The sequence below is a fragment of the Petaurus breviceps genome, unplaced genomic scaffold, assembly GCF_028583685.1.
Source record: "Petaurus breviceps papuanus isolate PSGF00001 unplaced genomic scaffold, PetGlider_PUasm1.0 90752, whole genome shotgun sequence".
NCBI classification, from domain to species: Eukaryota; Metazoa; Chordata; class Mammalia; order Diprotodontia; family Petauridae; genus Petaurus; species Petaurus breviceps.
In genome coordinates, this window is record NW_027187336.1 from 13,606,203 (window position 1) to 13,626,722 (window position 20,520).

Here is a 20,520-nt window from a genome sequence, read left to right on the forward strand (position 1 = left end):
TATCTATCTATCTATCTATCTATCTATCTATCTATCTATCTATCTATTTTCAGTTTCCAACTATTATTTCCATGAGTTTAAAATCTTCTCTCACTCCCTCACCCCTCCCTCCCCAAGACGACCTGCAGTCTGACATTGGTCATGTTGCACAGAACAACTATAATGAATGGGAAAACCCATGAGAAAGAAAAAACACACAAATGAAATAAAACTAACAAAATAAGAAAATAGTCTGCTTATTTCTACATTATGACTCTGAGGTTCTTTCTCTGAATGTGGCTGGCATTTTCCATCATGTGTTCTTTAGAATTGTTTTAGGTCCTTGCATTGCTGAAAAGGGCTAAGTCTATCAAAATCAATCCTTGTACACTCTGGCTGTTACTGTGTATAGTGTTCTACTAGTTCTGCTCACTTCACTCAGCATCCATTCATATAAGTCTTTCCAGGTTTCTCTGAAGTTCACCTGTTCATCATTTCTTATAGTATTCCTTTGCATTCATATACCACATCTTGTTTATCCATTCCCCAATTGATGGGCATCCCATTGTTTTCCAGTTCTTGGCCACCACTAAAAGAGCTGCTATAAATATTTTTGTACATGTGGGTCCTTTTTCCATTTTTATGATATCTTTGGGATACAGCCCTAGAAGTGGTATTGCTGGGTCAGAGGGTCAGTTTAAAAGCCATAAAAGACCTTCTTTTAAGGCCTGTCTTTAACATATATTGATTATATGACCCCTGGAAAGTTACTTAACTTACTGGTATCAACAGTCAATTCTTTTTTTTATTTTGCTTTTTGGAGGGGGGAAGGCAGGGCAATTGGGGTTAAGTGACTTGCCCAAGGTCATGCAGCTAGTAAGTGTTAAGTGTCTGAGGCCAGATTTGAACTCAGGTCCTCCTGACTCCAGGGCTGATGCTTTATTCACTGTGCCACCTAGTCACCCCTACAGTCAATTCTTAAAGACCCTAAATTGTAGAGTAAGTGTTACCTGCATTGGTAGAGGGAGCTTCCTCACCCAGGACTTCCATATAGCTGTGAAATCGCAAGTTGAGTTCTTATTCCTACTTGTTTTGATTATTAACATAAATAAGTTTAAAATGTATTATCATTATTGTGTATAACCTTCTTTTCTAATTTGGTGACTAACACAGGAAAATGAATTGCACAGATGTTTTCCCCAAAATCCACCCCCACAAAAAAATCAAGACATTGCTAATTACTTTTTGCACTGTTAATGAGACTGGAGACTTAACAACCTAGTTTTAATTCTTATTGTATGTCTCCAAACAATCCTGCTAAATATAAGTGTACTGTGTTGACTTCAGTAAAGTTAATTAAAATTCTTGAGGTTAATGAGATTAATTGAGCTAAGAAAATAATGTCTGGTGTCCAGTGATACACTGTACGATTATCAGTTATAGTGTGTAACATTTGTAGGACCATTTTCAAAATAGCAATTTTATACTAACTCTCAGAGGTTTGGCAGTGGGGAAAGGGCCCTCCCTCTTTCCACTTGTATACAATGAGGAGAAATACAGAGGGAATAGAGAGAGGTGAAGGAAATATTGTGACAGAAGGGAAGCTTACAGGTCAGAATAAAAGTGGAAACTAAGTCTCAATGGAAGAGATAAGCTAAAAATATTTCTGTTGTCTCAAAATACAATGTGAAGTTTTCACTGATTCCCATGGACTTGTTTCGTTGTGTTGGTATTTTGGTGTTTCGATTTAATTGCATAGGTGGGAATGTTAGTATTGTATGAGTAATGGAACTGATCATATCAGAAAATGGAAACTGGAGAGGGCCCAGCTGAACCAAAAGGGAGATTCTATTGGGAGTTTTTGTTTTTTTGTTTGTTGGGGTTGTTTTTATTTGTCATTGTTGTTTCACTGTTCAAAGAGAATCTAAAATATAAAACCTCAGTTTTTGCTACAGTTTCTGATAAGGCATTTTTTTGTACTTAACACAAAACAAATAGTCTTTTATGAAATACAGAAATAAATAGCAATCAAAGTGATATACTTAAGTGTTTTTTAAAAGCTGGTAGGTTAAAGCTGTCTAGCATATTATGATGAATACACCTTCCATAGGAATAAACTATTTCCTGTCTGAATCTAGATTATAGTTACAAAACTGAGAAAAACAGTAGGCTATAGTGTGAATAAGTGCTGTGCTCAGAGACAGAAATATCTGGGTTCAAATTCTGCCTCTGACACTTCCTAACTGTATGACCTTGTGAAGTCATTTATACTGTATGAGGTACATTTTTCTGTCACAAATTCAGGAAAGTTGTAAAAAGATGCCTCCATTCTTATAATAAGTAAAATGAAGATAACACCTAAAATAAGGGTTGTTGTAAGGCTCAGGTGAGCTAATGTATGTAAAGTATTTTGCAAACTGTATAGTTCTTATTAACTTTTAAATGGCAGGTTTTATGACAGTTAGTTGGCTTAGTTCAGCACATCAGTTTCAAAGAATTAAATCACATGGCCAGTAAGGGACTATGAATATAGACATTTTCAGTGCCAGTGTAGAAGTAAGATTTATCAGAATGAAATGGTATTTCCTCTACTTAGTGGACCACTAATTCCAATCCCAGGTGTGCTTTAAAGTGTATAATATGCAATGGTAGCAAGAGTCAGGGGTTGCAAATAGATTTATTAATAAAAAATTTAGTATTTAATCCTTACATTTTTCTGTGCACTAAGTAGTCAAAATAATTTTCAAGGTGCTAATGAAAGTGTATAACCATTCCCATAAAGGTCTTTATTTTCAGGCTTTAGTTATGTTCAACACTACTCATTTATTCATCTATCTCTTCATTCAAAATATATTAAGCACAGGATATGTCCTAGGCACTCTTATCAGTCTCTCCAAAGTTACTAATGGTCTTATAACTACCACATCCAATGGCCTTTTCTCAGTCTTTATCCTTTTTAACCTCTTCGAAGCCTTTAACACTATTGATTACCATCTTTCCTTGATACTCTCTTTTTGAGGATTTTGGGACACTACTCTCTCATAATATTCCCCCTACCCGTCTGACGACTTTTTCTTGATCTTCCTTGCTGATTTCTCCTCCAGATCCCACTCTTTAATTGTAGATGTCCTTCTCTTTTCCCTCTGTATTACTTCACTTGGTGATCACATCAGATCTCATGGCTTTGTTTACAGTCTCTATGATGATGATTCCCAGTCTACCTGTCCTTTCCTAAACTCTCTGCTGACCTACAATCTCGCATCTCCAATTGATTATCAGACATCTCAGACAGGACATAAAGTACACATCTTAATGCAATGTGTCAAAAACATAATTCATTATATTCCTCATTAAACCCACTCCCTTCATAATTCACTATTACTAATGAAACACCATCCTCCCAGTCCCTGAACCTCTCAACCTAAGTGCCATCCTCAGCTCCTTACTACCCCCCCCCATATTCAATCTGTTGCCAAGGCCTGTTGAATTCACCTTTGCAACATCTCCCAAATGTTCCCGTCTCTTCTCTGATACTGTCACAAGCTGGTGCAAGCCCTCATCATCTCATTCCTGGACTATTGAAATAGCCTTCTGGTGCTTTGTGTCTCATCTCACTTCAATCCATTCTCCATTCTAATGCCAATGTGATTTCTCAACACATAGGTCTGACCATGCCTTCACCCTCCCCCAGTCCCGTTAATAATTCCATTGGTTTCCTAATTACATACATGACCAAATGTAAAATCTTCTGTTTTGTGTTCAAATCCCTATGTAACCCAGCCCTTCCTGCCTTTCCACTCTTCTTATACTTTATACTCTTTAAGCCAATGTCACTATCTTCCTTACTGTTTCATGGATAAGATACTTCATCCTTTGGCTCTGGGCATTTTCTTTTGCTGTTTGGCATGCCTGTAAATTATTTTTTCCCCTTCTCATTTCTACCCTACTAAGGTTTCATTTTCTACAGGAAGCACTTCTCACATCTTTTTAATTCTAGTGCCTTCCTACTATTAACTATTTCTTACTTACCTTAAATATAACTTCTTTGTATGTGGTTGCTTACTTGTTATCTCTTCCATTAGTTTGTGATCTCCTAAAGAGCAGAGACTTTCTTTCACCTCTTCTTGTACCTCTGTATCTTAGCACAGTGCTTGGCACATAGTGGGTGCTTAATAAATATTTTTGACTGACTTTAGGGCAGGATTTTTATAGTGTGTGTGTGTGTGTGTGTGTGTGTGTGTGTATGAGATGAACTCTTTCTCATTTTGGCAAAGTCTATGGACACTTTCTCAGAATAATCTTTTTAAATACATAAAATAAAATGTGTGTGAATATAAAGGAAACCCATTAAATTGAAATATTATTTAAAAAACTAAAGGTCATGGACCCGATATTAAGAACCACTGCTTTCAGGGAAACTTTTTTTTCCTTAGTAGCTATTCCTGAGAACACCTTAAGGACAGCATATAAGTCCACATGTTTGTTTTCCAAGGCACTAAAAATCTAGTTGGGGAAATAAGATCTACACATATGAAAGTTAGCACAAAATGATCATGACAATATAAGAGAGGTAACAATGCTGAGTTTGATTAAATACCAACTGAGTAATGTGCATAAATATTCTATGATATTTTTCTTTGTTGGGAAGAGAGGAGAATGGGAAGGTGTTAGCACCTATGATTTCATCAGAACAGAGAGTTATCAGGGAGGAAACTCTTCATCAAGCTCATTTTTGTAACTTATAGTCTTAGAAGTTATACTGATAGCAGTGAGAGGATCTTGCTTATAGTTAAGCAACTGGTATATACCAGAGGTGACCCTTGGATCCTGGTGTGAATTCCAAGTGTAACCTCTAGCTACTATATTATACAATCTCTAGGGTGTAAATTCATAGGAGGGAGAAATCACTATGCATTAATGGTCAAAAAATGTTTTTTGGTAAATGTGGAAACTGAGATTGAGTGGTTTCAATGTAGGTGGGGATGAAAGGAAAGAATAGTTTAGGTTCAAGGAATAATCTAAGCAAAAGTATGGATGTGAAAATGCATAGAACTTTTGTTTTTTCTGAAAAACATTTGATCACATTTCTCCTACTTGAGTTCATTTATTTGATGGGGAGACTGGAGAAAGAGCCTAATTGGTTGTTATTTTCTCCATAGCTAAGGCACATTCATAATATTTTGATTAGTGTCTGTTTACACTCCAAGTTTCTTCATTTCACCTAGGAGAAATATCTTTCAATTTACCTAGGAGTTAGTTTAAGACCAGAATCCAGGAATATAGTATAAGGATGAGACTTCAGATGCTGACAGAACATTTGATATTGTTGGATGTCTGACATCATCAAAATGGAACATTTGTTGTGTATGATGTTAGTCTCTTTTAACATGCAAGATAAAGAAGATATAGGTCCTTCTGCTGAGAGAGTTTACAACTTAATTTCCATCCCTTCTTTTTTATGCGTAACTAATCATTAGTTAGAAGCACATGTATTAATTTCCTACAATGAACAGAATATTTTGCTGAGTAGTAAGGGCACAAAAATGAAAAAAAGATTTGACCCCACCTGTCATGGAGCTGAAAATTGAAAGGGATGATATGAAATGTAAACAAATACATGTTAAATACATGTAAAATGCATGTTAAATAGTGATGTGTATAAGGGAGATATTCTCAAAAATATTAGGGGAAATAAAATAAGTAGGAAATAACTTCAGTCTGGACAGCATCAATTAAAGTTTCATGGAGAAATTGAATGAATGGGGGAAAAAAAGCATTAAGGATATATTTTATGCTGAGAACCATGCTAAATGCTGGGAATATGGATATAAAATCTAAAATATTCCCTGCCCTCAGTCAAGTTATATTCAAATTGTGAGAGGCAACAAATGTAGCTAAATAGTTTCAAGGGAAGAGTATTATTGTGTATAAGGACATTAGAATGATGAGGAGATCATAGTGGAACAGAGTGATGTGACAGCCTTTTCAGTAGCAGTGACAGTCAAAAAGAAGCTAGATGTAATGTGAATCATGGCTGGTTAAGGCTAGATATGGTGGACTACCTGAGGTATTCACTAATAAAAAGAGCATAGGACAGGAGTTCTAAGCAGAAAAGGTTATAGGGTGTGCTCTCTAGTCTGGAAGTTGCCACAGAGTGGCTGGCAAAAACACGGCCAAGTGAAAAGTAGAAACATGGGTAACCTAAAAGTATTTCAGCCAAGCTTTGAAAAATTGGTAGAATTAAAATTTTTAGTGGTTGGTAGAGAGAAAAAGAGCATTTTAAGCATGGAAAATGATATAATGAAGGTTCTAGAAATAAGGAAATCTATTCGGGTAGGGATGAATTGACTCCAGATTGCCTGGAGCATAGTATAAGAAAGAGGAATAAGATCAAGGTAGAAATCCTGGATCGGTATTGTGGAGAGCTAATAAAGCTTCTGAATAGCTACTGAAAGTGGGCAATTGACATGATTGGACCTCTTCCCACGAGCTGCATTCCTTTGGTCAGGTCTCCATTATACCCTCAGAATATTCCATCATCTCGATGCTCATCATGCTAAAAGACTGCATCAGCCTTGATACTCATACATCAGCAGTACCCTCAGGTGGCCTCTGCCTGTCTGACAGGAGGCTTGGAGACATGGAGAGTAAAGAAGAAGATTCCTCCCCAAATCTCAGTTTGAAAAGGGCTCCCAGGACAGCCTTCTCTTCATTACTCACCATCCGCCCTCTTTTTGACTGGGTGCTTCCTGCCTCCCCCCCCCCCCACCACCACTTCCCTTTTCAGCTTCCTTTTATGTGTCATTAGATTATAAGTTGGAAGGTTGGGGCTGTCTTTCTTTTTCATATTTGTATCCCCAGCACTTGTCATACTTTACTTACTAACTGAACTAGGGTAGAGACAATAGAATTGAGAAAAAAAAAGTTAGATCTGGCAGGCATGAGAGACTTTGGGGAGGTAGGAACAATAGGCTGTTGCAGATTATTGGAAGTAGTGGGAAAGAGGACTGAGAAGGGGAGGTAGGAAGAAAATATCAGTTTACTTTGAGAATTTTAGCTTCAAAATCATAATACCACCAACAGAAAAGCTAAGTGCAATGACAGATTTGTTGGAGATGGTGATGAGATTCACTTTTGTATGCCAATTAATTAATGACAGAACAGTCAAGGTGACGTATGTTGGAGACAGCTATCAAAACCTGGATATTTGTAGAACTCTCCTTATCCCACTGCTGTCATTGTGAAGCATTTGTGGACCGTACAATTTACAAATGAGGAAGTGGGTGGAATGCAAACTATGCTTTTATGATCAACTACATACTTAGACAAAGAGGGAGAAAAGTTAAAATAATACCTCTCTATTTTTTACTAGACTCCAGACTATTAAATGAATGTTTTCTGTCTTTTCTGCTCTCTTCAACAGAGTACAGAAGACATTTCAATTTCCAAAGCTTAAATATTATACTTCTGTATTTGCCTGTACCCATGATCTTAACAATGTGGGTACTGATTTCAGTGGAACAGATCAGAACTTATCCAAGCCTTCTCATGCCATTCCATTCCTTATATATTTCCCATAAAGCAGCTACTCAATACACATGAGGCCTTCTTCTAGGTAACCACATGTTGTGTGGTTACCAGTCCAGTGCTTAGACTGTCCATCCGTCATCCCCCACTCTCACAACATGACTGGCTCCTTTCCCTTTCCGATCATACATTTCCTGAACAGTATCTTTCAGACCGCTTCCAGTATACAAATCAACATAGTGAAGCCCACTTAGGCCCTGTATGCATTGCCCTTCTGCTAACCCTTACTTTTATTTCCTTGGAGCTTGTCACTTTTGATGATTAAATAGTATTATTATTCTTGTGAAGATGCTGGTCTCTCCAACATTACATTTATTACATTGATCTACTTAGTAGGCAGTCATTTAAGAAAAGGGAGAGGTACTTAACTACAACTGTAGTTAATAACAAAAGGGAAAAGTCATTAATTATATTTAGTAACAAAAGGAAAATATTAACTATGACTAGTTAATAAGTGGTCATTGTGTGCATAATGTATATGAAGCACTGTGCTGGGCACTGTGGGGAGATATAAATATAAAAGATAAGGGTTGTGTTCACAAAGAGCTTATAGTCTAATTGGAGAGTCACTCATGATATAATAAAATTAGAAACCAATGTAGTAGGAAGGATATTACATTACACTGCAATTTATCATGTCCCTTTAGTTAATAGTAACAAGCCTGTATCATAATTATATGGATTGTTAAAAGCTTTTGAATGGTGATGATAACATTATTATTACCAAATTAGGTTTATATGGTTTCAGTTATTTATAGCTGTATTTGGGCCTTTTGTTCATTATTTGCTATTGTTGTTATTCAGGTGTTTTCAGATGGTAAAGCATTGATCCAATGTTTTACTTTAAAATACATTGTGGAAATACTATATAATCTCAGTTGTTTTTTCATTCATGCCTGATTCTTCATGACCCCATTTGGGATTTCCTTGGCAATGATAGTGGAATGGTTTACTATTTCCTACTCCAGGTCATTTTACAGATATGGAAACTGAGGTAAACAGGGTGACATGACTTGCCCAGGATCACACAGCTAGTACATGTCTTAGGGCCAGATTTGAACCCAGGAGATTAGTCTTCTTAACTCTAGGTGTGGCACTCTATTCACTGCAACATCTAGCTGCCCTAAAGAGGGGGTTACTAAAATTGATTGAGGTCATAATATGTACAAACGTGCTTTAGGAAAATCCCTTTGACTACTGTGTTGGCAATGGATTGGAGAGCAAAGAGATTGGAGGCAGGGAAGGTCAATATAATAGTTCAGTTGAGAGATAATGAGGACCTAAACTAGGATGGTGGTCACATAAATAGATGCAAGAAATGTTGTAGAGGTAGAATGAACACAACTTGACAACTGATTGAATGTGTAGGGTGAGGAAGGATGGGGAGTAAATGACTCCATGATTTTGAACCTGGGTCCTAGAAAGATGATGCCTTTAACAAAAAGAGGGAAGTTCAGAAAATAAGTGGGTTTTGAATCCCTATTTTTCCTACACAGCTCTGCTCAAGGACTACCTTCCCAACTTTCTAGATTCCTACCATCTGCTAACATTCTCTTTTGCCCCTCCCCCACAAATACTGTGTATTTATTTGCATATAGATATTTTTTCCCAACTTCTATAGATGGGAATTCATTGAAAATAGATACTTTATTTCTTTGTATCCCTAGTACCTTGCATAGTTTTTAATAAATTCTTCTTTTAGTTTTTTGATTAATTTTGATTATATGTTTTTTCTCTCTATTAGACTGTAAACTCCTTGAGGACAAGGACCATTTTGTGTCAGTCTTTCTATTCCTATTGCCCAGCAAGGTCCCTTACCACATAATAGGTGCTTGTTAAATGTCTGTTAAATCAAATTGAATTAAATTGAGTTAAAATGGCATGGCTTCCTGTTTAGAGGTGAATTGGAGGATGTGACCTCTGAGTATCCATTCAGTTTTGGAATGTACTCTGAAGAATGGGTTTGTTATGGTTCATTTTTAACAAAGGGCAACGCACTGGAACTATCCACTTTCCCACCATGTGACCTCTAGTCATAGTTACTCTGAAATAATACCAAGTAATCTAGAATATACACCTTTAACTTCCATTTCAAATACATTCAGATTTTTCAAGTAAGCCTTAGCTATTTTCTTTCCAAGCTTATCAATACAGGAAGCTATTAATCCAATTAATAAACTTACACAACCTGATGGAGTTTTCCTTGGGGGTACTAAATGCCATTGATCTAGAGACAATTAGCCTGAAAACTTAAACTGTATAGCAATGTATAATGTATAAACTCTTTTAGACTCTTGTTCAAATGCATATTCATTTTCTCTAGAATACTTGTTTTTGAATAGTCTTCATACTTTTTTTCAGGCATACTCATGGCCATTCTACACATACACTTCTATGTGAACAAAAGCTAGATTTTGTATTCTGTACAATATGTATATCTTTGTTTATCAAGCTTTTACTTTAAACATTAAAAATTAACATTAAAATCCTTGGGTAAATCTTTTTATTTCTTTTTTTTTCTTAAGTTTCCGTATTATTTCTTTACTTTGGAATTTATTGAGATGTTTAATTATAATGTTCAGAGGCTTGTTTGATTCTTTTCTATTTTTAAAATCATTTTAAATGTAACTTTAACCTTGAGGTCAATTTATATGACCTAGAATGACTCATACAATCTCTTTAGTTCTTAGTTTCTTTGCTCATAAAACAAAAACATTGGGCTGGATCAGTGATGTCAAACTCAGATAGAAATGGATGAACTAAATGAGACATAAGGATCCCCAAGAGCTGTAACTGACTTGGAAAAATGCATATTAATTTAATTGTTAATTTATTTTAATTATTTTGTTAAACATTTCTCAATTACATTTTAATTTTGTTCAAGGCATACTCAGGAATGTTGTGGGCCTCATTCTCCTGTGGGCGATGTGTTTGGCATGTCTGCAGTAGATAATTCCATCATCCCATGTTAACTATTTCTATCGTAGTCATTAATTTGTTCTTTTAATATCTGCAGATGCCCAGATTCTACCCGACCTGAAACAGTGCGTCCTTGTCTCCTCCCATGCAAAAAAGACTGTGTTGTGACACCTTTCAGTGAATGGACTCACTGTCCTACTTCATGCCAACAAGGTAAGAAGAGAATACATTGAGTATATCTCATTCTAACTTTCCAGTTCTTTGCTTCTAGTTATTGTTTCCACTGAGGAGGAGTCTCAGTAATGAGGAATGATCATTCCTTCCTATCTCAGTGTTATCCTTGTGACTTAATTTTAAAAAGTTAGAAAAAGTGAGGGCATTAAAAGTACATTTTAGGCATTAAGATTAAATTGCGATTTGTAAGTATTTCTTTATTTGTCTGAAATAATATTTCATAGAATTCAGAAAATGTTAGAAGTGTAACTTAAAGATTATCTTGTTTAATCCCCTTCTTTTACAAATAAAGAAACTGAGGCTGGAGGGATGAAGGAACATGTAACTAGTTAATAATAAAAAAAAACTCACCTTGGTCTAGAGTTTTTGTTTGTAAAGCACTTTCCTTGCAGCAACCTCATGGGGTAGGTAGTGCAAATACATGTTCTTCTTTGGATTTTTTAATTATATAAATTTATATATTATATACATATTACATATAATGTGTGCATACACATATTCATACATAATCCCATTTTGTGTATTAGTAAAATAACTGTTAGAATATCAAAATATAATGCTTGATAGTCATCAAGGAACATTTCCACTCTGTATGTGTATAAATACACACACACGGGGAGGCTAGGTGGCAGAGTGAATAGATACTCCTGAAGTCAGGAGGATCCAAGTTCAAATGCGACCTCAAACATACTTACTAGTTGTGTGACCTTGGGAAAGCTACTTAATCCCAATACACACACACAAACACATGACCTCATTTGATATTCACAGTAGCCCTATGAATTGATGAATTAGAATCTTGATTTCAGCAAAGCATTTCACATCTCTCAGAATATGCTTATGGAAAAAAATGGAGATGAGGCCAGATGATAATACATTTAGATACATATGATACTAGCTGACAGCTGACTCAAAGAGTGGTCACTGACTAATCATGCCACATGCAATGGAAGTTTGTAGTAGGGTGCCTTAAGGATCTGCTCCTATCTGTGTGCTATTCAACCTTTTATATCATTGACTTGTATGAAGGCATCAATTACATTTATGAAATATCCCAAAGGAATAAAGCTAGGAGGAATAATTAACACACTGCATAGCTTAGTCAGAATCCAAGATCTGCACAGACCAGAGCAATGGGTCAAATATAATCATATAAATTTCGTTAAAATTGTATATTGTTCTGGTCTGCCTTACCACACTCCTCTCCTTCTAGTCTAGTCTAGTAAGTTTATAAGTAGTCAGTATAAAGTTAGAATAACAAAAAAGTAAAATTGCAAAAGGAAATCTGAAAGTCATGGCAGAATGTCCCAAAAATCGAAGGAGCATAATTTGCAAACTATAAACTATATATTAACCAAAATTCAAATCCTAAGAATATGCACTAAATTAGAGGAAGACATCTAGGTCTTGCTTTTAGGTCTTTTGATCCTATGATAGGTAAATCTCAGATAAGTCCCAGACATGTGCAGTAAGACCAGCAGGATACCAAATGCTGCTAATCACTTTGAAATGACATGTATATGCTAATTTAAAATTTTTACTGTCAACTTTGAGATGATTTGGATATGTTAATGAACTAACCCTACAGTGGCAGGGATAGCAGTTAGCCTATTTCCCACACTAACCCTATAAAAATGAGACCTCAAACTCCTACCCCTTGAACAATCTTCTATCATCTCCATCTGGCCCATGCCCAATTCTAGAATGTTCCCAATTCTAATTCATTGTTGTATGTGTTGGTCTCTGTGCTTCTCCCCATCTTCACCCTATTCCCCACACTATCTACCTTCCTCTACCATTCCATCCTTGTCCCCAAGCATCTGCCTCTGTACTCCTCCCCTATTTTGTGCCCCATATATCTCTGTGATTCTTGTACCATTTGCCCCAACATCCACTGTGTCTTATTAAAATGTCATTGAGGCCTCACTTTCTGCTGCCATTGTGGTAGTCTGTCCCAGTGAGTACCCAAATGAAGCATATCTGCCTCATTTCATAACTCCACAAATTAATTATCATTCATGATTTAACTGTCATAAATGTAAAGCTTTATATTGTTATTAAACAAAAGAAACAACAATACTTCCCACAAAAATTATATGGGCAGATAATAGTTTCATGAAAAAAGATAGTGACTTTTAGGGGAGTAAAAGTTCAGTAAGTACCACTTTAAGTACCATAATAAGTACCACACACCACAATGACATGGCATCCAAAAAAATTTAATGCAACCCTGCCTGAATTAAGAAAGACAGTGTCCAGAAAAGAAGGATGATAGTATTACTGTATTCTGCATATGTCAGTCTAGCTCTAGAATATGGAGATCAGTTCTGGGAGCCATATTTTAGGAAAAACATTATTATATTGGAACATATGGAAGGGAAGGCATCCAGGTGAGGGTGTAATGTGCCATGGAAAGACCAATAAATTGAAGTTAAACTGACCAGAGTTCAAATCCTGACTTGGCCAACTCACTACCTACATTATCTTGGGCATTAAGAAGATGCTTAGCCTTTCTCAACCTGTTTCCTTATCTGTAAAACGAAGATGTTGGGGAGACAGGTGTACTAGATGAGTTCTAAGATTCTGGGTCTAAAATTTAAGATCCTGTAATATGGAGAATGGCAAAAAATATGTGGCTCATGAATATAATGAAATTGTGCTGTAAGACACACATGGACCTGCAAAGTAAAGTAAGCAGTGTGAAGAAAACAATATACATAATTAATACAACAATATAATTAAGAATAACAGCCACCAAACAACAGACAATGAATGTTGCAATAGTATAAACAATAGGATTGGCCCCAATGAAGGAATGGAAGGGGATAGTTTCCCTCTCCTTCTACAGAAGGGGATATCCATGTGTGCAGAGTATTGTATAGGTTCTTGGTTTTTTTTTCAATATATTGATCATTTTACTGAAATTCTCTTTTCCTTAAAAATATCACTTGTTAAAAGACAGAGGCTTTTAACCCTTTTCATGTAATAGATCCCTTTGGCTGTTTAGTGAAGCTTTTCTCAAAATAACATTTTAAATAAATTAAATTAAATTCATAGGAGTAGAGCAGAAACTAATTCTATTGAAATAAGGATTTGGTTTTTTCCGTACAAGTTCATGGACCCCCTGCATCTATCCATGGACTCTTGGGAGGCTTGTGGACCTCAAATTAAAAACTTTTTATATAGTTATTAGGGAGGAGGGAAGAGAGAAGGATGAAGAAAGAAATTTATGTTGTATTAAAAAATAGTAATAAAACTTACTTGATAAAGTGAATGGACGGGATATAAAGAAGCAATTGGAGGATATGGGATAGCCTGGAGAGAAGACAATTAGGTAAAGCATGGCAGACTATCTAGTAAGTGTGCTTAGGCCTTCACACGGTGCCCGGATTAATGTTTAATTAATGTTTATCGATTGATTGATAGAGAAGAGATGAAGTTTGTGATGGCCATGTGGTAACTGATATTCAGCAAGTATTTCTTTGACCCATTGATCCTTTAGAAGATAATATAGAAATGTGTAGCATCAGTGTTATAATCCTTATGTTGACTAGGTTTTTAAAAATTGTTTAGAAGGAATAACACTAAATTAGGATATTATGTTGGCCTTTTTTGTTGCTGTTTTGTTTTGTTTTTAACTCGGAGTCAGATTTTTCTCTGAACTGGTTATGGAGTGACATTGGACACTTAGGGCAGTGGATTATCTTTTTCAGGTCATTAGGGAATGATTTAAGCCAATTCTTCAGTATATTGAGCCTGTAGCAGTCGATATCTCCCCATTGTTCCCCAAAGTCTTCCTTTACAGACACAGGAGCTGAAAAAAGAGGTCCCTAATTTTCACACGCATATATATTCTATGAGTAATTTAAAAAATTAACTCCAATTTCTAGAAACTCAATTAGATATTTACATGATTGGCATTATAATGAAAATTATCTCAAGCCTCCCTAGACTCAAGTACCTCCAAATTTTCAAGCCTTGCTAATCCTTTTCATAGTCTGAGAGCCTGGGGACTTAAAGAACTGAAGATTTGATTTTAAACTTCTCTTGTTAGCTTTCCACCTTACCTGAAACTCATTTACCTTCACTTTAAAGTTCTTTTCTGAGGCCTCAAGCATATTAACTAAGTTCAGGTTAATTAAGGGGCAGATGAGAGAAGGGGGAGGTAGTCAGGAAGAAAAGGAGATAGGAAAGTCATAGTGTTTCTTCCTCATTCACTGTGGAAAATCTGAAGTCCTGAGAGAAAGTGGAAAAAAGAAGAAAAGTACCTGACTGTCTTCACCAGAGGATGGAGGCATTACTAGGGTTCCAAAGTCTCTGAATATTCTATATGAAGAGAATAAAATATGCATTGAGGCATCATGATGTAGTGGACTGAGCACCAAGTCAAATGGGCCCAGGGTTAGAACCCTGGTTTGGAACTTAGTAGTGTCATTACCCTGGGCAAATTACTGAATCTTGCTGGGCTCACCTGTCCAATGAGGCTGCTGAACTGCTAAGTTGCCTTCCAATTCTAAATCTGTGCGGCCATAAATTTTCAGGCTCTGTTCCCTGTAGAGAGGTATCAAATATGATATGTGCTGTTGTTGTTCAGTCGTTCCAGTTGTGTCTGACTCTCTGTCACCCCATTTGGGGTTTTCTTGGCAAAGATACTGGAGTGGTTTTCCATTTCCTTTTCCACCTCATTTTATAGATGAGGAACTGAGAACAACAAAGGTTAAATGGCTTGTCCAGGGTCACACAGCTATTAAATGTCTAAGGTTGGATTTGAACTCATGAAGAAGTGTCCTCCTGATTCCAAGCCCAGTCCTCTAATACCAATGTCACCTTGCTGCCCCTATGATATATTCTAGGGCTGGAGATATCATAAGACCCTGAACCCAAGAGTCTTTTCCATAGTAGTATCTGCCATCAGACCATCATTTTTGCTCCCAGCCATAGCCCCTCTGACCATTATCAGTGAAATTATGAAATCCATGGTGGAAATTAAGCCTGGTAAAGGCTTCTACAAGTGCTGCCACACCATCCCCTCAGCAGCCAAGGCTGTTGAAGAAGTAGAAAGTTGTACACACTAAAGTCGTTGGCATTGTCAAGTGGCTCAACACCTGAAACCAATTTGTTTTATCAATGGGAAGGACATTTTAGCAGATTCATTTCTCTCTTTGCTTTCCTGCTGATCCCTAAGGATCTCAGGACTTGTCCTTCTGACATGCAGCTGGAAATTCCTGTTGCTTTGTCCCCCTCTATTAAAATTAGAACTCCTAGGGAGCATGGGCTGCCTTTCTTTTCTATTATCATAGTACTTAGCAAATAGTAAGAAATTAATAATTGGGCATTCTTTCTTTTATTAAGGGTGGAATTGAGTCATCACCACATTTTTCTGATTATTCAACTCACTTCTAGATTCAGTGTTAGAAAGGGGTTTATAGGGGCGGCCAGGTAGCACAGCGAGTAAGAGCACTGACTCTAGTGTCAGGATGACCTGGAGATTGAATCCCAGGCTCAGACACTTAGCACCCACCCAGAAACACCTGGCCATGTAACCTTGAGCAAGTTACTTAACCCCAATTATTGCTTAGGGGCGACCAGGTAGCACAGCTAGTAAGAGCACTGGCTCTAGTGTCAGGATGACCTGGGGATCGAATCCAGGCTCAGATACTCAGCACCACACCCTGAAATAACTGGCCGTGTAACCTTGAGCAAGTTACTTAACCCTGATTGCTTAAAAAAAAAAAGAAAGGGGTTTATATTTTAGACATACAGACATATAACTGCTTTGCACTGTTAGGGAACTATTTAATCTTACTTGGTAAGCTGGATAGAGCACTGGACCTGGAGTCAGGAAGACTTATCTTCCTGGGTTCAAATCCAGCCTTAGATACTAACTGTGTAGCCCTGGCCAAGTCACTTATCCCTGTTTGCCTCAGTTCCTTATCAATAAAATGAGGTGGAGAAGGAAATGGAAAACTAGTCTCTCTGCCAAGAAATCACCAAATGATGGGAAAGCTGGGTGGCACAGTGAAAAGAGCATGGACCCTGGAGTAAGTTCAAATTACCTGAGTTCAAATCCGACCTCAGACACTTAACACTTACTAGCCTGTGACCTTGGGCAAGTCACTTAACCCCAAGTTCCCTGCCTTCCCCCCTCCAAAAAACAACAAAAGAAAATCCCAAATGAGATCATGGATACTCAAACGTGATTAAACAAGTCTTAACTAATAGAAGTACTATCTTCTAAACAATTCTGAAAGTGAATGAGGGGAGTTATCTCCAAAGGCTCAGCAAGATTAAGTAACTTGCTTAGGGACCTAGCCAATTGCTTCCCTTAGGATCTGAATCCTGCTTTTTTTTACCCTAAGACTAGTGCTCTATCTACTATTCTCTGCTGCATGAGGACCGATCTCCCATGAAAGTCCAGCAGATAGTGAGGACAATCACTTAGTGTCTCTTCCTTAAAACATTTGCTTTTGTTCTCACCCCTTTGGGGGGGGGGAAGTTTGGGGAAGTGTGCTCCTCTTTCTAGGTTTTTGGTTCTTAGCCCACAAAACTATAGGTTTTCTTTATATCTTTTCTCATCTATTTTCTAACTTATATGAAGACTTTTCCTCCCTGAGAAACTTCTACAGTCAAAATCAATTGCTCCCCATTATAGTTTGTTAACTGTTAGAAACTGTGAGCTGTTTTGACTGGATTCAGTTTGGAAATGAATTATATTATCTATCTGGGTCATCACCCCTTATCCTCACTTCAGAGTCACGAACCAATATTATTTTTAAAAGATTTCTATTAAGAGTATCACCTGTGGAAATCAGAACACTGGGCATAAATCTTTGAATAAGCAGTGTTTGACACAGTGCCTGTAAAACAGCAAAAGGGTCCCAAAAGGGGGAAAAAGTGATTAGATAGGTGCTAACACAAAAGATAGAAGATTACTAAAACTGAAAAATGAAAACCTGCAGTAAATGACAAGAAGTGCACACATTGAGAACTTGATTCAGCCAATATGCAATGCCAATAGATTGCATGAAGAAAGAAAAGGGGCTTTTTCCTCCATGGTTCATTGCTTGGGAGTGGTTGAAAAGGCACTAAATGCTCTTAATATTATTATCAGTGTGATGGGAAGGTCAGATACTGCCTTCTTTCTTGCAATGGCCAGGTAAAGCTTACGACATTTACTAAGTCATTCTATTGTTGCCTTAATAGATACTTTCCAAATGATGGATGTAAATTTTAGTTTTCTATCCCATCTTATTCAGTATTTTAAGCTAGATTGAAAGCCCCCTTTGAACAAAGATCATTCCTTATAATTGTATCCTATACAGTGCCTAACTCAGTACTGAGCACATAGTAGGGAATCAATAGCTATCTATCTGGTGAGTAATTGATTCGATGAATTTGACACTATATAATCATTTGATTAATATCTCATAGATTGGTGTCTGGGAGCTCCATCTCTGATTGGAAATGGAGCTTGTGATCAAATACTTATCTTTCTGTGAATGAAATTGGAGAGAAATAGATAATACAAAATATCACCTATTCCTAATAATGATCATTGGGCTTCAGAATGTAGTCAGAGACACATTTAAATTCAAATATACATCCCTCTTCCTCCCCACACAAATGCCTGACCCTTCTTCTCATATCCTGACCACCTTTTTGTATATTCTGTTCTTCCCTTGGTTTAACTGTACTTCTGGAAACCTGAGACACAGGTGATCAGGAAGAAAGAGTTACTATTTATCTGCAAATAATGAAGAATTGACTGGAAGCATCAGAGTTAACTTAGAAGCTTAGGGCTTTAGGTCTTGAGCATTAATTCTCAAACAGGGTTCTTGGAAGCATCTGCCTACAAGAGGTTGTTACAGCTTCGACCCCTGATAGTCTAGGGACCCTTTGTCATCACCCAATCAGCAGATGTCTGTAATTTGTACAAAGCTCTGTAATTACCTTCAACTTCTTAATCCATGGGCTATGATACCTTCAGCACATATAGTAGTAATTAACTCATTCCTTTCTATTTAGAACATAGAAAGCTCTTCAGACAGTGGTACTCAAAAAAAAAAAAAATAGACTGACCGGGTACTCCCTCTAGGTAATCAAAAGGATGACAGCTATCTCAAACGTGTGGGTACTATGAAGTATAAGGGTATAGTGGATTGAATATTGAGGTTTATAGGGAGTGAAGTGTTGGTTTAAATTTAATTTCTTCCATACTGCTATCCAATTTTACTGGCGGTTTTTCCTGGTCTTTATTCCAGTGACTGGGCTCTTTATGTTTATCAAATATAGGATATTAAACAAAATTTGCTTCTATATATTGTGTATCTAATCTGTTGCACTAATCAATTTTGCTATTTTTTTAACTAGCACAAAATTGTTTAACTATTGATGCTTTGTTATATATTTTGATATCTGAGAAGTTAGGAAACCTAGGTTCTCTTTCCAGTTTTACTGCTAAGAAGCTATATGGCTTTGGGTTACCTTTCTGGGCCTCAGTTTTTAAATCTGTGAAATTAAAATGTTGTATTAGATGACTTCTAGGTTTTTTTCCTAATAAATGCTTTTTCTATTTATTCATTCCTATTTGAAAAGTCAGTATTCTATATTTAGATGGTTTCTTAGTTCACTTTTAACTGCAATAATCTTTGAACTCTGTTCAGAAGGAATAAAATTGAAATTAGTAGAATATCAAGTCATACAGAGCAAGGACAAGATCAGATGGTACCTAAAGTAAGAAGTATCTTCTGAACCTATGAGGTCAGACCACAGTCCTTATGGAATCATAGTATGACTTCTCATGGAACCTTAACCTCTACTTAGGAGACCACTGCCCTTGTGGTTGATATGTCAAATGAAGCTATCTATCATCTCTCTATCTGTCTGTCTGTCTATCCATCTGTCTGTCTGTCTATCTATCTATCTATCTATCTACCTATCCATATATATATATCTACACATGAATACATTTATGTGTGTATACATACATATATAAAAATATACATATATGTATGTGAACATATATATGTATATAGAAATATATCCGTATGTATATATATAATATATGTGTGTGTGTATTCTTAACACAGTACCTGACATAGAGTAGGTCCTTATTACTTATTCCCATCTTCTTATTCCTAGATTTTCCCCCTACTCCCTCCTTCTACTTTCATTTGGAAGAACTGTGGATTTTGGGGGAGAGAAAATGTAATATCATCTGTGATAAAGATTACAATCTGTGTGTACTTTTCCCAAACAAAATGAAAAAGGTGGAAGGCTCTTACTAGAAACTACCTTCAAACACAGATCTCACCTGCTGACATAAGCCACAGCCATAAAAGGATATAGTGGGTATGAGATAATGGAAGAATTTTCCTCGTGACACCTATGTAGCTGCCAGGGGTAGCAGTTAGTTTAGGTTATAAAAGCCTTCATGGCAGATAGTAATCTCAGAAGGGGAGTGATTTAGAGAAAAGCCCAAAGACTAACTATGAAAGTAAGATAGTATGTGAACTGTCTTGATTGGTTGATCACAGAACCTTTGGGGTCAGACCAGAGTTCCTGTAGTGTCTTGTTGTGTCTTCCCATGGAGCCTTAGACATACTTAGAGACCATTGCCTTTGTGGTTGTTATGAGGACCAAATGAGACAGTATTTATAAAGTGTTTAACAAAGTGCCTGGAACATAGTAAGTGCTTCATGAATGTTTTGTTCTCTCTCTCTTCTCAGCAGTCCAGTGTTTCCTTTTATCTATTTATCTATCTATCTATCTATCTATCTATCTATCTATCTATCTATCTAT

General features: G+C 36.6%; 1 protein-coding gene across 1 annotated transcript in view; it reads left to right on the forward strand.

Moving 5' to 3' along the window:
• THSD7B (thrombospondin type 1 domain containing 7B) overlaps positions 1-20,520 on the forward strand; it is a 1,193,076-nt gene that overhangs the window by 608,053 nt on the left and 564,503 nt on the right. Inside the window, exon 10 of the mRNA XM_069067855.1 lies at positions 10,583-10,698. Coding sequence (XP_068923956.1) covers positions 10,583-10,698 — 116 coding nt within the window. The remainder of the gene's footprint in view (positions 1-10,582; positions 10,699-20,520) is intronic.